The 15952-nt window shown below is 40.8% G+C and overlaps 1 protein-coding gene across 1 annotated transcript in view; it reads right to left on the bottom strand.

Moving 5' to 3' along the window:
- Positions 1-230: 230 nt before the first annotated feature.
- The window catches only part of LOC138301673 (olfactory receptor 10G4-like), a 194898-nt gene continuing 179176 nt past the window's right edge, over positions 231-15952 (bottom strand). Inside the window, exons 5-6 of the mRNA XM_069242188.1 lie at positions 9406-10330; positions 231-257 (exon numbers count right to left, since the gene is read on the bottom strand). Coding sequence (XP_069098289.1) covers positions 231-257; positions 9406-10330 — 952 coding nt within the window. The remainder of the gene's footprint in view (positions 258-9405; positions 10331-15952) is intronic.

The following is a 15952-nucleotide window of genomic DNA, read 5'->3' on the forward strand; positions in this document are numbered from 1 at the left end:
AACTCTAGCCGGCTTACCTCAGCACGACCCGGCCAGACTTGCAGATTCGTCCTGGTGAAGAAAATCTCTGAAAAAGTGACTAAGTTTGAATGTAAGAAGTTGACCGGACCTCCCAGGCAGGTTATCTGAAGAGGGCTCCAGGGACATTGGATCAAGATTCAGGTTTGTCTGAGGGTAAAAATCTCCACGAGGGTTACCGCAATGCGTATCCGAGGAAGAGTTCCAGGAGGTCAGATTGGACTGGCTACTTGATCTCGCTGAAGAAAATCTCCAGAAAGTCCAAAGGTAAACTTTTGTCTGAGGCATCCCGCGAGCTGAAGCCGATCAAGGCTCCATCGCGGTCGGCCTCAAACTTTGACTTTGCCCCGGTCGAGGTGCGACCAGATGACCAGATTGGCGCTATTCGTTTCTAAGCGCTAAAAAGCATTAATTCTTTTAAAATTCATGTATCCGGTTCCCCTTATCCGAATATAATTGTTTTGGTGTCATTATAAAGATAAAAATATAATCTATTGTTATAAATAGGTGTTAGATTTTTATTGTGTTTTGTGTTTTACTTTTTACTGTTTTGTGACTTTAAATGCTTTACACTTTGTCTCCTAAGTTAAGCTTTGTCACTCATTGCCAAGCTACCAGGGGTTGAACCAGGTTTAATTTACTGAGACCTAACTGGACCTAAGTGGAGGTTAGTGGCCTATTGCTAAGTGTAGGTACTTACCTGCCCGTACCAATAGCCCATTTTCCAACCATACTTTTTAAGGTATGCATTTTTAAAGTTTTAATAAAATTAGTCTTTTGTTTGTAATTACGCACCATAGTAATTAGTGGAGAGATACTTTGAAAATTCACAGTAAATAGGGCAATGTCTTTACCAACATCTACTTTTACAAGTATGTTGCGGTCACTGATTGGTACCCCGGACCAGCTGGAGAAATTCGGGTGACAACTTAGAAAAGCACTGTCCAGATGGACTTAAAGGTAAGTCCGGTGAGTCCCCTTAGGATGTTGAGGTCGCAAGGGGTGGGGGACCCCTAGGGCACAGCTGGATCTTTGGTGCAGGGCACATGGTGGCCAGGTGCAAAGCAAATTTGTGAGACAGGAACTGTGTGCAAAGGTGCCCTTGGAAGCAGGAGGTAGGTACCTACGAGGGTCGTTTGAAGGTCAACAGGGGAACTCTGGTGGAAGATCCAAGTAGCTCCTAAAAGTCCCCTGACTGGGAATTCCTCCTAGTACTTTTTCAGTCCAGAATGGACTGTCCTTCTGGGTGTCCAATGTGAAGTGACCAGTACCAATGGCTATTGCATGGTCCGGGCACTGGAGAGTGCAGTGCCACCAAACTTTGCACACTGGTAGGTTGTGTTCTCATCATCTCACAGGCAAGGTTTGGTCTGGCTGCACATCTGATTCCTTGGTCAGCAGCCGGTCAGTGAAGAGGCCATCACTGGGTCTTTGGTTCCTTGGTTTTGCTGAGCTTCATTCTGGAGGGAGTTCTTTAGTGATTGTGTATGGGTGAAGGTCCTCTGGAGGTTTATAGAGTCCATCCAATATCAAAGCAATCCCTCAGCAATGATTGTCAAGTCCTGAGTGTAGCAGGTATGGTTTTACACCTTTTCTTGGTGCAGCAGGACTTCAGTTCTTGAGCCTTGGGTCTTCTTTGTTGCTGGCCTTATTTTGTGTGTGGAATCTGATTTCTTCATCTAGGGATGCCCACTAAGTACTGTATTTAGTAGGCATTTTAGGTTGGTACCTAGTAGGATGGCTACACCCACTAAATGACCACTTCCTGTGGGCAGAGGTCATGTCCTTACACCTGGTTGGCTCTTTTCCTACCATGCAAGAAGGAGGAAAATGAAATGGAGAGGTTACCTCACATGGAACACCTTAGCGGTGGTACAAGTCAGGACTGACCATTCCTCCTACCCTTTTTCTGTTTTCCTGACATCTCTCCTGCCAAAAGTGGGGGTTTGCATGGGGGTGGCCATCTGCTGCTAGCAGCAGGCCTGGGGGTTGAGTTTCAAGGGCCGTAAGCCCTTTGAAGCTTGCCAGCAGGGAAGTGCACATTCCTGAGGGAGGGGGGTATTCGCACCTCCACCTTGTGACCAGCCAGCAACCATTCCATGGTCATTAGCCTTTAAAGGGGACACTTCTAAGGTACATTGTAATAAATCCAAGACTGGTACCAGTTTGGATTTCACATTCTGATTTGTTTGATACCAGATAACCCGGGGTTCAGGGTAGCCATCTTGTAGCTGTGAAACTCGTACTTACCAGTGTGCAACACATGTTTTAAAATGGCTGCCCTGTTCACTTACTATGTCCCAGGTTTGGCAAGGGCACAGTAGGGCATATTGCTTATGCATATATGCTGACACATACCATATGGTGCACCCTGCCTTAGGGCTGGAAGGCCTGCCTGAGGGATGTAGAGTGCATGTGCAGAGTGCATGCAAAGTGTAGCGGACAGGGCACACAGGCTGTGTGCCATGTCAAGTTTGTCATTAGGATTGCATCAGAACACTCAACCTGCAATTGCAGTGCTGGGTGCTTCTGGATGCATGGCCCTAGAGAGTGGCACAATCTGTGTTGCTGCCTTCAGGTGCCTACCCTTAGTACCTCATGTCCTGGATAATTCGGTACCATTTACTAGGGACTTATAGTGTCAGCTAAAGGTGTTGTCAATTGTGCCAAAGAATCACAACAATTTTAGGGAAAGAGGTCTGTCCTAGGGAACCTGGTTAGAAGGGGGCCTTGGACGCTAACAACTTTGAGGCTACATCACATACCAGGCAAAAAGTGGGGGCTAACCATGACAAAAGGAGACCTTTTCTGACAGTACATAAATACCTGACAATAGTAAGGAGATAAGAAAGTGCACTGCAAACATGGCTGCCCTGAAGAGAGATCTTAAAGGTCTGACAGGCACAGGTGTGTTGGATGCTATTGGTAATGGGGTTTCAGCCATTGGAAAATGGTTTGGAGACATGGGAAAGGGAATAGTAGGAGCCATCTTGAGACCCCTGTTGATTGTGATTTTATATATTATGGGTACACTTGGATTTTACAAACTATAGAAGATACTGAAGGAGAAAAGAGAAAACAATAGGCAGGTGAAAAAGGAGATATAAATGGAGAAAAGGAGAAATATTTATTATAGTAAACTCAAGAAAATGGAGAATGACAGCAGACCTTATAGAAACAAGACAACAAAATCCTGAATTATCTCATTGAAACGAGAATTTGGCCTATTATGATGGCGTATTTCGCAACTAAAGGAGGGACTGACAGAGTGTAAATTTTAGCTCTGTTGCTCCTGTCACTGAAGTCAGCAGACTGTGACAAGTTTAAGTTTATGAGTGCACTTAAGCAGAAAAGCTTAAATACAAAGCTGCACTGACACCCATTTTAAATGTGCACTTGCTTGTATTTCACAGTTTGACATTTGTGCCTTTCTGAATAAATCACGTCCGGAGGGATAAAGTTGATGTTAAAGTGCCATTTAGTCTCTAACCTAATAGCTTATGTCGAAATGAATTTACATTTCTAGTGTTAAGTGAAAGATTAATGACTGAAAATATGTGCAAATGAGAAAAAGGCACTTCTCTGTTATAATTAACGTAATGCAATAACAACCCTTTATAATTTTAAATAACATTTTTTACTCACACTGGTGATTTATGTATTCATGATAAAATTATAAGTTGGCATATTATGTGTGTTTTATTCGTTCACAACTATTTTTCCAATGCATTTGATATTTTCTTTTGTTAACATAAGCTTGCATTTCGCCTTCAATTAAACATGCTGAATTGTTCTTTGTTATACTGTGAAGTCTAACCTCAGATTTCTTTTCCATCAGAAGCAAAGCCCCACTTGTAAAAAGCCTATTGTCTAACTGTGGAAGATCAGCTTATTTGGCCTTGAAAATTAAATTTTGCAGGAACATGGCATACTTTTGTTCCAAACCCTTTGGAGTCACATGGAAAGATGAGATGTTCTCATGACAAATCGAAGAAATTGTCTTATTGTTGCAGCCTGAAGTTTACTTATATTTTGATTAGATGATGCCCCTTTTTTGTAACATGAACTCACTCATGGAAGCCAATCAGAATCTTTCATGTGGATTAATATGACATTGCTGATCAAACTTTGGTCAGACGCTTTTGAGTTCCCCAGATGTCTCCTGATGCTTGCAGATGTGTTGATGACCTGATGCTTTAATGACATACATTCCCTGACTGCTGTGTCCCTTGTTGAGGTATTTTCCTATCTGCCATTTGCCCCTGCCCCTTGAAATACCCTTTTTAGGTTAGACTCTCCACTGTGCTGACAGTTATTATTTTTTTTAGTTAGTGCCCCTAGTTATTCAATTTTTCCAAATTATTTTGTCCCTTTTTGTATTTTTGTATTTTCCCTGCATGTATTACTCATCAAAAATGTATGTCTCAAATTTGGTTAGCTATAAAGTTGACATGTGCCCAGCCCCTGAATATTGACTTGATTGAATTTGAATTGACTAAAAGATTGCGCATTCTGAGCACGGGCTGCTCCTCCATGAGGGTGGAGGAGCATCACCCCACCACCACCACAACCACCAGCCGCTGCAAACCTGTAACAACCAAACAATAACAATTTTTTTTAATATTGTTTGGTTGTTAAAGGGGCGGGCCATGGGGTATGATGATGATGAGGGGAGTGCACTGTGTACTCCCCTCAATGCGCATGTGTGTTGGGCCGGCCAAACACACGCGCACAGAGCGGAACAGGTAAGTTTTATATTGTATATATTTTTTACATTTTATTATCACTCCCCCCACTACCCCCAGTCCCCCCGCCACGTGCTGCGCGGCCCTGCACCTTTCAATCCCTGCGAGCCCCGACTGACTCTGAGCACTGCATTTTTTCTGTGTCTCAGATATTACTGTTAACTTTTTGCACCATTATTCTTGAATGCTCAGTTTTGAACTTATTTTGTTGCCTTGGGAAACCCTTTGTGATTATGTATCTTTATAATAAAGATTTGAACAATATTCCAACTGGATTCCGATTGGACTGGAGTGTCTAAATTATGGCGGTAGTGCTGAAGTAATTGTTTATGGTGCATCACACATCTTTCTGGGTCAAAGTTTTGTCAACCTCGATGTGCATTTGATTCCTGCAAAGAATGACAAATGCATTCACATGGTCATACCAAGCTTAAATCTCTGCCAGCATAGGATGCTGATCATATATAGGTGTAAGATGAAAAAGCACAAGGCACTGTAGAGCACCTGCCCTCATCATGGGTTGAAGCTGGTCAACTGAACCTGATACCTGGTTGCAGATAGGTGATCCTGTATTCAATGTATGAAACTTTGTGATCTTCCCAAACATCATGTTTGTGGTTAAGCACCATTCCTGCATTGGCAGAAGAAAGGTTGAACAAAGTGAGAGATAAGCGCAGATAGAGTTCTAAAACATGTACTATGAGCATGCCTAATTGAATTTTGAGGGAAAAAGTTATGGATTGACATGAGCTTACTTTCTTCTCAAGGTGCTACATTGTGTTCAACTACAGTTTGCAGAGGTCTTCCTTCATTGTGACTATAGAAGGTATCTGGAGGCAGATGAACAAATGATCTGCTTTTGGACACTCCTGTCTGCCACCATAAGGGTTTCTGTACCACTGGTTTTATTTACCTACAATATGAGGCTCTTGAACACACAAGAGTACTATATCAGCCTGTGCTGCACTGTAAATTTGCACAGGCATTTAGTGTATGAATACATTAGCCTCAAGTTGATGTCCTGGCTCGAAAACACCACTTGTATGAGAATAAAAATAAAAATATTTACGGAAAATAACAGAAGTTGCCTTTCACAATTAAGTAGTACTCTGTTTACCAGAAGAATAGAATGCTAAGATGGGCTTGCTGTGTTTTTATTTTGAAATCTGTATAGTGAAGAGATATTAGACGTACGATTTAACTCACAGGCCATGTTAACAGTGATTCCAGTGCCTGTAGTGAAGCAGGGACATCCTTTCCTTACCTTCAAACAATGACCCTCAAATGTCACAGACTGCTAGGAGCAATGAAGTTAAGCCTTCTGCTTTTCTCTTCAATACATCTTCTGTGTGGTGAATGGTTAAGGCTTATCCCTACACCGGTACACTCTATACATCACACAATCCTTCTCCCCTGGTTCACTGGTCCATGCCACAACCAGTTTTCTGTAATAAAAAAATGATTGTGCCATTCATTATATGCCTGCAGCTTGAAAAAAAAATACATTAGAATTCCAAATTTACAGAGAATATTATTTAACAGTTCACAGTGCACTTTCTCCTTTGGTTGTCCATTCATGGTTGTTTCACAAGTCTGGTTAAATAGTGGTATTGTTATCAGTTTCACACATTCCTGTTTTCAATTAAGCAGACACAGGTTTTGCCCTATTTTGGCGGTTAAAGTTGACGGCTTCTCAAATTTAAAAAAAGGCCTCAAGATTATGAAACTTGGAGTAACTGGCATACGGCCTGGAATTAGTTTCAAACGTACAAGCTGGTCGGGGTTATCAGATCTTAGGGAGAACCTGAAATGCAAAAAGATCAGGAATAATTATGCGCATTGTTCAAGGTGGTAGATAGGTTTTGTTGCGATCTCTCACGAGGGTCTAGTGTTTTTATTGTATGACAACAAATCTTTAAGAATTGAGGATGATAACACAAACGGCCAGACTCTCTTCACAGCACAGACCGCAACACAACCTATCCACCATTTCTTGACGGACAGGTGACTGTAGCACAGCCTATTGGACTATTCTGATAGACTGAAATGTGGCCTATCTTGCACCTTGAAGACGGTACGTTAATATTTGCATTTGGACGCCTCTGTGTTTGGCGTGCGCACTAGAGTTTCACGATTGTAGTTTCTTGTAGTTTGTGATTTGTTTTATGCTGGACATTCCCATGTTTATGTGCTGATGGCCATATTTGGTGAGTTTTCTCTGCTACATGGTGTTCGATGTGATTACTGACCTGAATGTGATTGTGGGTGTGTTGCATTTTGCGTTTGCCTAGTGCTGCGTTCGTCTCTCCTATTTGATGTAGGTTTGTTTTTCATGCTCTACAGTCATTTGGTGGAGCTCATGTTAGTGACTATGCACTCGTGTAATCTGGCCATGAAAGGTTTGTTTGGCTGAGCATTACCGCTGTTAGTTCGTGAATCGGCTTTTGTTCTTAGATCGAGAAATGCTGTTTCAAATAACAAGCTGAATTCATCCCCACACAGGACTTAAGTAACATTATGAGGAACATTATATTCATTTTGTTATGATCAATCTTATCCTGGCACAGCACCCTAAGGATAGGTACCCTCCCCTTTCTAACTTAAACATTTCTTATGGTTGTCCAGTGAAAATGTGGATCTTTCATTTGTGAGTTCACGAACCTTATGAATTTAACTCTGTTCCAACATTGACTGTCATTACTTGCCTCCAAGTTATTTCAGGCCAGAAAACCTTTTGGATTGCAATTTTCCGAAGCATCAGACACGCCCTTTCAGTGAAAATATAGTAGGCGATTTAAATATTTTAAAATAAAATAAATTAATACAAATTTGCTATAGGTTAGGAATAAGCCACAAAGTTGGGATGCCACAAAGCTAAGCAGGATCCTTTATTGAGGCTGTGCAATACCGACAAGGTGCATATCAAGAGAAGGCTCCTTTGTTAAGTGCTGGGATCATTGGGTTATCACACCTGGGAACTTGGGCCCACTACCCCTTGTTGATCCTTTGTCCAAAGGGGTGAAGATGGGTGGAGGTTCTTGGTTGCCTAAATGTTGTGTTAATATGTGCTGAAGCTAAAATCTTATCTCACATCTGTCCGATAGGTTAGGTTGGGTGCATTGGTAACTATTTCTTTATGCCAAGATTTCTTGTGTCTACAAAATGCCAATGCAACGTCCATCATCGGATTCAGCAGGAGTCCTGAAGGCACAATGGATGCAAACCACAATGCTTTATTAACATGTAGTTATGAACTGCATAGGATGCCATGTGTATGCATACGTGTGCATGCAAAAGGCTAAACTATGCGCATTTCAAGCCATAAACTCCTTACATCTCTTTTGGTCCGAAAACAGGAATCTTAGGGATGGTAATATTTAATTTCCTTCGACTCATCTGCCCTTGAAGTCATTCACTCAACGGAAAATACATGACAGCTATGCCCTACTGTGTGCTATTTGTTAAGAATTTAATTATGAATGACCTGTGCTGCTGAGATTTTTCTAAGATTTCCAATCCAAAATCGGCAATAAGAAACGAGCATCAAACAATAGTTTCTTAAATCTTCAGCCACCTTCCTACATTCCACACAACCAAAAATTGCTTTCTTATTGAATCCTACGCAAATTAGTTTCTTCAATGCAGCAAGAAATGTTTAATATGCAATAAAAAGGATGACAGTCATTCTAATCCTAAAGATAACAACGAATAGATAACTCATTTGTGAAATAAGCCTTTAGTAATTGTAAAATTGATTGAAAATTGTGATTACCATAATTGTATTACGACAAAACCTCATTAATGTTGAGAAAACGTAGACGATAACGAGCAGTGAAACATTGTAATCGTGGCCTATGAATACCGTAAACATATGTCGGCACTTTGTATCATGTAAAGGGCCAATTGATAGATCATGGACATGTTTGAGTCTATTCAAGACGAAGCCCTACAAATAATACATTTAACCAGATTAAAAAAAAAATCCACTTTGGAAAATCCTCCCGAAACAGTTTCTAAGTGCAAACCATGAACTGAATTTGTCGGGGGGCAGAGTGATAAACCGACCAGCATGAAGTCTGCTCCCTAAGCTAATGGCTAGTTCAGAAAAGGATGGGTTGTTATACCTTTTAGAAAGAAAGAGAAACTGTGGTCAAAATAAGATAGGTACATGACGCAACCAACAAGCAAATTGAAAAAGCATCACATCGTTATTTGTGCTAACAGAAAATGTGAGTAGGCCTAAGGCCTCACTCATGCTAATCTAAACTTTTTTGTTTTTTTAAATAATATAAAACACGTTGCATTTGCAACTCTTTAATGTTAATTATTATGCAAAATTATTAACTTTTGAAACCGTGTCCACGCATGCATGACAACACTATTGTCATCACTGGCTTCTGTGAGCATATGGTGGGTTTGATACTACTGCTAGGGTGCCTCCGTTCCGAAGAGGAATGCTCTTGATTTATTCCAGAGTAGCAAAAACGGCGTGGTTCTACCAGGCAGCAATCTTGTAATTCCAGGACTAACAAGTTTTGTTTAACTTTTTATTGCAGAAGAAGCAAGCCTTTCAAATTAATACCACAAAGATGCACGACGTTTAGCTTCTGCACGTTCACATTTTTAAGTTTTCTCCACATACTAGTTTCTGCAGTGCTTTCCTCACGTCCTTATTGCGCAGAGAGTAGATAATGGGGTTGAGCATAGGTGTCACCACCGTAAAGAAGACACAGAGGGTTTTGTCTACTGAATAAACAGATGTTGGACGAATGTAGATAAAAACAGGTGGACCAAAGTACATTGTCACTGCCATAAGATGAGCAGCGCATGTTGAGAAAGTCTTCTTCCTCCCTTGAACATTGCTGATCCGCAGGATGGCAAGGAGGATGTGGAGGTAGGATATCGCAATGAGCAGCAGGCATCCCACAGATACTACCCCAATGTTGGTCAAAATCACAGCTTCATTAACAGAGGTGTTACCACAGGCAAGTTTCAGCATGGGTGGGATATCACAGAAGAAATGCTGGATCAAATTGGAATCACAGAAAGGCAACTGAAATGTTAGTATAGTGTGTATTAGGGCATGTAAAGAGCCAGTCATCCATGTTCCAAAAGCTAGCCTGACACAGACCTTGCGATTCATAATGTTCATGTAATGAAGGGGCCGGCAGATAGCCATGTAGCGGTCAAATGCCATAACAGTGTAGAGAAAGCATTCAGTGCTGCCTAGAAAATGAAAGAAATATAATTGAGCCATGCAGCCAGGAAAGGAGATGATCCTACTTGAAACCAGGAGGTTGGCCAAAAGCTTGGGTTGAGTTACAGTGGAAAAGAAGACATCCAGGAACGAAAGATTTAGGAGGAAGAAGTACATGGAGGTGTTCAGCTGGGATTCCCCCAAGATGGTAAGTATGAGAAGAGTGTTGCCTCCCAAAGTAGAGAGGTAGAAAAGGGAGAACACAACAAACAGGAACATTGACACATCTCTGCTGTGAGGGAATCCCAGGAGGACAAATTCAGTCACAAGAGTGACATTTTTGGCAGACATTGTACTTTTACTTAAAACACTGTCAGAAAAAAAGACCATATGTCACAAAGTTATCATTCACCAAAGTAAATAAATTTAGCACTCAATGCGTAGGTTGCTAACCAGTGATTATTCAGCAGTCCCACTGAGATGCCCCATGACAACCAAATAAATCCACTAAGGCAGAGGGCAAAATCTCACAAAAAAGTTTATGTTTATTTAGTTAGAGTTTGTAGGATGTTTCTAGCAGTTTCCTCATGATGTATACAAAATTATTCACATCTTCAATATATATTCCCTCCTTCAATCAGTCTCAGATGCTAAAATTCTTGGCGCTTATAATTTGTCACTAAGCCCAAAGGTTGATGAACCCAAAAACTAAAGCCTACTGTTTTCACTTTAAAACACTTATAAATATTTTTACTTGCTGCGGTCTACTGTGAGAATGAAAACTGTCATCACTACGGGGTCACTTTGGGCATTCGTTGATTCCCGAAATACCTTCGCAGGAGGCTATTTTCTACTAAATCGTCCAAATCAAACCCTTACCTTACCTTGTATTCATTAAATTTGCAATGACTGGCTAGCGGTGCACTGAGTTCTTCTCCTTCTTGGATTGAACACCACTTGTTTTTAAGTATTATTTCACCTCTATTGTCAACCGTCTTCTTCACTGACTTCTGGAAAACTCCTGAAGGTAAGCCCCACTGTTAGGTAAAGCATCATGATGCATGATTCATTTAAGCCACTGAGTTAGAATAGCAAGTTGTCATATAATTGCACACCTCATTGTCAGTCCCTGAAGGTTTCTCATAACTTTTAGGACTTATTTGTCACTTGTTAGTGCTGTGTTACTTTTGACCCCTTTTTTAACATGCCTGTACAGATATCTTAAAATATCGTGCCAGATGTCATTTTCTGTGATCAAGTCCCAATGACACCTTCAGACTAACATTAGTAAGTCAGATAAAATTTGCTGACAATATATGAGCTTATCAGCTTCTGACATTGGGTGGAAATTTATCTTCAGAGAGGTATGTGCTTTTTGCTTTAGAAAAAAATATCAACGGTCTCTATCTGGAACTTGATAACCCTTGTATAAGGGATAGCATGTTCTTCAACTCACTTTGATATAGTCTCTAGGCCGTTGCCTTAATTGTAGTTTGTACAGTCTGCAGTCTCAGTCCCCAGTCTGTTTAGATGCACAGGTCTCTTACACTTGGAATAATGAAGATGAAGCCTTGATATTCCTTCAATAACTTCTGCCACTCATTCGGCTGTCAGTGTCTCAATTTGGAAGATAATTTAAGCCCTTTCAGTGGCTGTCTCTATTTTCACACGCAATGTACCAATGAAGGAGGGGCTTAGAGTTATCACTTTTCTCTTCAGCTCCCATGAAGGAAAGCACTAACTGTTGAATAGCGTACCACTCAATGAGTTAAATTCAAATCTTTATTGTCTGGAGCTTTAAGCAGTACATCCATATTTCTCCCCGTCCATCCGTTTTCCTTCCCCTGAGTTCCAGCAAGGAATCCCCCACATTCGCCCTCATTCACACATACAGAACTTTGCCTTGGTAACAGTGGAACCCCTTAAATACAACAGTGGCTGTCTCTATTTTCACACACAATGTATCAATGAGGGAGGGGCTTGGAATGATCACTTTTCTCTTCAGCTTCCTTGAAGGAAAGCTCTACCCTAGTTTCACTGTAGCCGAGTGTCAGTAAGTTCTTCTCAGAGGAATGGCTTTTAACTCCTTCATGTACTCAGCTCCCCCTTTATATTAAACTTAATGTATATAATTGGTATTAGAACATTCGAACGTTGGCAGCTCCATTGAAAACAATGGAGTGCTGCAGGCTTTTACTGGCTGGTAAAAGCCCGCAGCGCCAACATTCCAATGTTCGCTTTGTTAACAGCAGCAGCTGTGAACAAAGCCTCACGGAGCCCGAGGGGATTTTAATCCCCTCGGGCTCTGTGAGCAATTTGTGTTTTTTTAATAGAACATTCTGCCCTGGGTGGCAGAATGTTCTAATAGCCTTAGAACCCGCCGTAGCGGGCGCTACCGGCTATTAAAGGCCCTTTCCATTGTTAAATGCCCTCGCCTTCGGCTCGGGCATTTAACGCGGGAGCAGGCCTTTAATAGCCGGTAGAGCCCGCTACGGCGGGTTCTAAGGCTATATTCATGGTTTTAGAATTTCATTTTCAATACCTTCATGGAAGCCAGGAAACTCTGTGATTATCTCTGATGCAGACATTGCCCCCATACTGTAGGTGAATGTCCTATTAAGAAGAGCCCTATATTGTTTGCATCAGATCGATGGGATCATCCTACTGCTACGCTAAGCCTCAACTGACTACCCTGGCCCTTGTACCTCCGATATTCTATCCTCACTAACGAAATGGAGTCTACCACTGTTGTTCCACAAATACACTTCAGAAACTGCAGAAATCTCATAACTGTGCCTTGTCCTGGGACAGAGAAAACATCTCCGAACTATAATGCAATGTAATCCAATGTACACAGCACACTGTTATCTGACAGGTGTGCTGGCACTATATGGGGTGAGAAAGATACAGAAGGGCAGGAGTGATAAAGTTATTTGAGAACTTTATAACTTTTCGGAAAGGAAGGAGATGGTCAGGGGTTGTAAGATGCAATGGAAAATAGTTCCATTCCACTTGTTCTCTATTTTTTTACTCTGATTTTAAAGCCTTTTCAAGAAATACCTCTGTCGTACACTGGATAACGTATGTGTCTATTTCGCTGTTTCAGTCAACTTGACATTTCCATTCAACTGTCCAAATTAAAATATTTCTCTCAATGCAAAATCAACACAGGGATAAAAGATTCCTATTCCTATTCCCATTTAAGATATTTTGAAAAGTAGTGACGGAACTCCATTACAACTATAATATCTGATTCAGCTGTTTCCCCTTCCTGATCTTATGTCTTGATTCTAAAATAAGGCATTGTAAGTCTATTATTAACATCACAGTGACTTAAAACCTGTGAGAGAGCGTAGTTTATATAATCTATATTAACCTGAAATGTTTATGAATTAATGTGTGATAATGGCACTTAAGTAATTGTGTTGATGTATTTGTTTAAACATGCACCTGAAATGTGACCACGGGGAGTGGCCGCCAAATGTATACGTGGACTAATAATGATGACTAAAATGTTTTTAAAATATTATACTGAATATGTTTATATTAATTATTAATAATTGTATTATTGAATTTGTGCTGAAATCCTTGTAGGCCTTAAGTTAGCATGAGCCGAAGCTTAGCTGCTTGGCTCTCAAATTAAATGTATTTTTCCTATCCTGCAGAGTGATGACTCGCAAAAGGACATGGCCTTTTGTTTTCTTCAAACTAGAAGCTGAAATGTAACCATACTAGATCCATTCTCATGAATTCTTCATTGCTTGTAGGGTGATATTAGACAGAATGCAACAGTGTAGATTAATGTAATGTACAAGGTTGTTCAAACCGGTAAAGACAATGGAGCTACTGACCAAAAGATGTGCAAAGAATTTCAGAAAGATGAAATCATACCGGACGTGCTACCTCTGAAGACATCGAACAGGAGAACCAATGAGAGACTTGTAAAATAATATGGGATGAAAGATTAATGACCTAATGCATTTTCATATAGGTTAAAGATAGTCGGGTATAACCAATGTCCAATGAAATTTTAGGGGAATGTACAACGAAAAAGGGATAAAAACCCATGACACGGGGAGCCATTTAGAATTAGGTAGGGAATACTATTGATTTTATCCAGAAACTTTGTCACTCTGTTTGGTGACTTACTTTGATTTACTTAAACCATCTTCGTCCTTAGATTACCCATTTACACTTTACCTCCTTATGAGGGTGTGCCCATTTTGCCCCGTAGCTGAGTTCTGAATGATGGAGATTTGACTGATGTCCTGAAGACGAAGACTGAACCTGAGTGCTGACCTAAACCTTGGAGGGTAACTATGACAATACAATTGTGATTTGTCTGTTTGCTTTTCCTTTCTAGGTACTAACTGCTTACTTTTGACAGAAACCATAGCTAGATGTTTTCCAAATTGGTGTTCTAAAATGTTTTGCATGAAGCCCAACATGCTAATGCTAATCAGTGGTTAGGCCATGTGTTCACTAAACTGATGCAAATAGACAAACGACCGAATCTATGCTTGTTGAACTGACGCGTTATTGACACTTTGCTAAATTGATCTACGCCGTGTTATGTTTTGATGTTTGTGATTCTCACCTTAATGAAATCTTATCAAAGTTGCCATATCGTGACTATGCTACTATGTTTCTTCGTTTTGAGATTAACGCATCTGCTTTTAGAATTGTAACCAATAGGGAATAAAACTCATAAAAATTCTACTAAACTGGTGTGGTTATTCATGACTGCAAGGTCATGGTAGTGCTTTGAATTGATTAATGACTTTAACTAAAGTGAAATGTGTCGTTATGATAAATATTGATGACATTATTGATGTTTTGATTGACATATTAATTAGCTATCTCGTCCTAAGGTGTCTCTCAACTGGGTCAAAAGATTCATTGGCCTAAAACGAGTCCTGATGTGTAATAAATTATCATAAAGGGACGCGTTAGCAGTTCTGGTAGCAGAGCGACGGTTTGGCCCTTTGGGGCCCTAGGACGGAGAACTATTGTTTAAATTGGTTCTCTGAGATAATGCAAATTGGAGGTATGATGTGTTTCTAAATTCACTATGACTTTCCTGGGATCTCGGAGCCTGCCTAAGTGAGTTGGGGATGTTTTCGGCGTTTTAGCATGTGTGGTGTAGGATTTGCGTTTGCTCAGCTTATGCCTTTTTGCAGGTGATTTGTGAAGTTTGTGTGTATTTAGGCCAGGTAAATGTTGTTTTAGTAGGAGTGGGCGTACTCCGCAGTATGAGAGTAGGGAAGTCGGCGTACTTCACATGAGTGTGGCGCTTTGTGCTCAAAATTATCCACATGGTTGGTTGTTAATGTACGGACCCGTCGCGGTCTAAGACTCCGGAGTATATTGACAAGTGTAGAAGACACTTGGGTTTATGTTGTAATTTGTACGGTTTAATTAGGTCAATCGGGCATGGTAGCCAAGTCGAGTTTGAGTCAAATTGTATGTGCGAAACCTTCAATGGAGTATTGGTAAGTTCTAAAGTGCACTAGAACAAAACATTGACAAGTCGAGAGTAGGATTTGCTAGTCGAATTCTGCTTGCGTATGCTGGAACTGAGAAGGAGAGAGTAGCGGCCGAGGCTTCAAGTGAAATCTCTGTAAAGTTCTGAAGCGAATGTGTTACCCTTCCTGTAGTAAACCGGCAAATTTGAGTTGTTGTTGTTGTTAAAGGTGCTTGCAGTAATTTTGCATTAGTTTGGTGTGAATCCAGTGAGGGGCGGACGAGCCGCAAAACTTTGTCAGCTGCAGTGTGAGAGTGTGACGTCAGTGGTGCCGCGCTGAGATAGGTCAGTTGCCGAGAGGGGTCGCGCACGGATTGGCTGCCGTCCATGAGAGGCAATAGGTTGAGAAAGGTGGGTGAAGTGTGTCCTGGGAATTAAAGTCACTTTCTGATTAAATACAACAAAAGAAAAGATGCAAAGATGAATTTTATCAAAGCTTTTAAGAGCACTCTGAAAGGAGATGCATAC

This window comes from Pleurodeles waltl, chromosome 6 (assembly GCF_031143425.1).
Source record: "Pleurodeles waltl isolate 20211129_DDA chromosome 6, aPleWal1.hap1.20221129, whole genome shotgun sequence".
Taxonomy (NCBI): Eukaryota; Metazoa; Chordata; class Amphibia; order Caudata; family Salamandridae; genus Pleurodeles; species Pleurodeles waltl.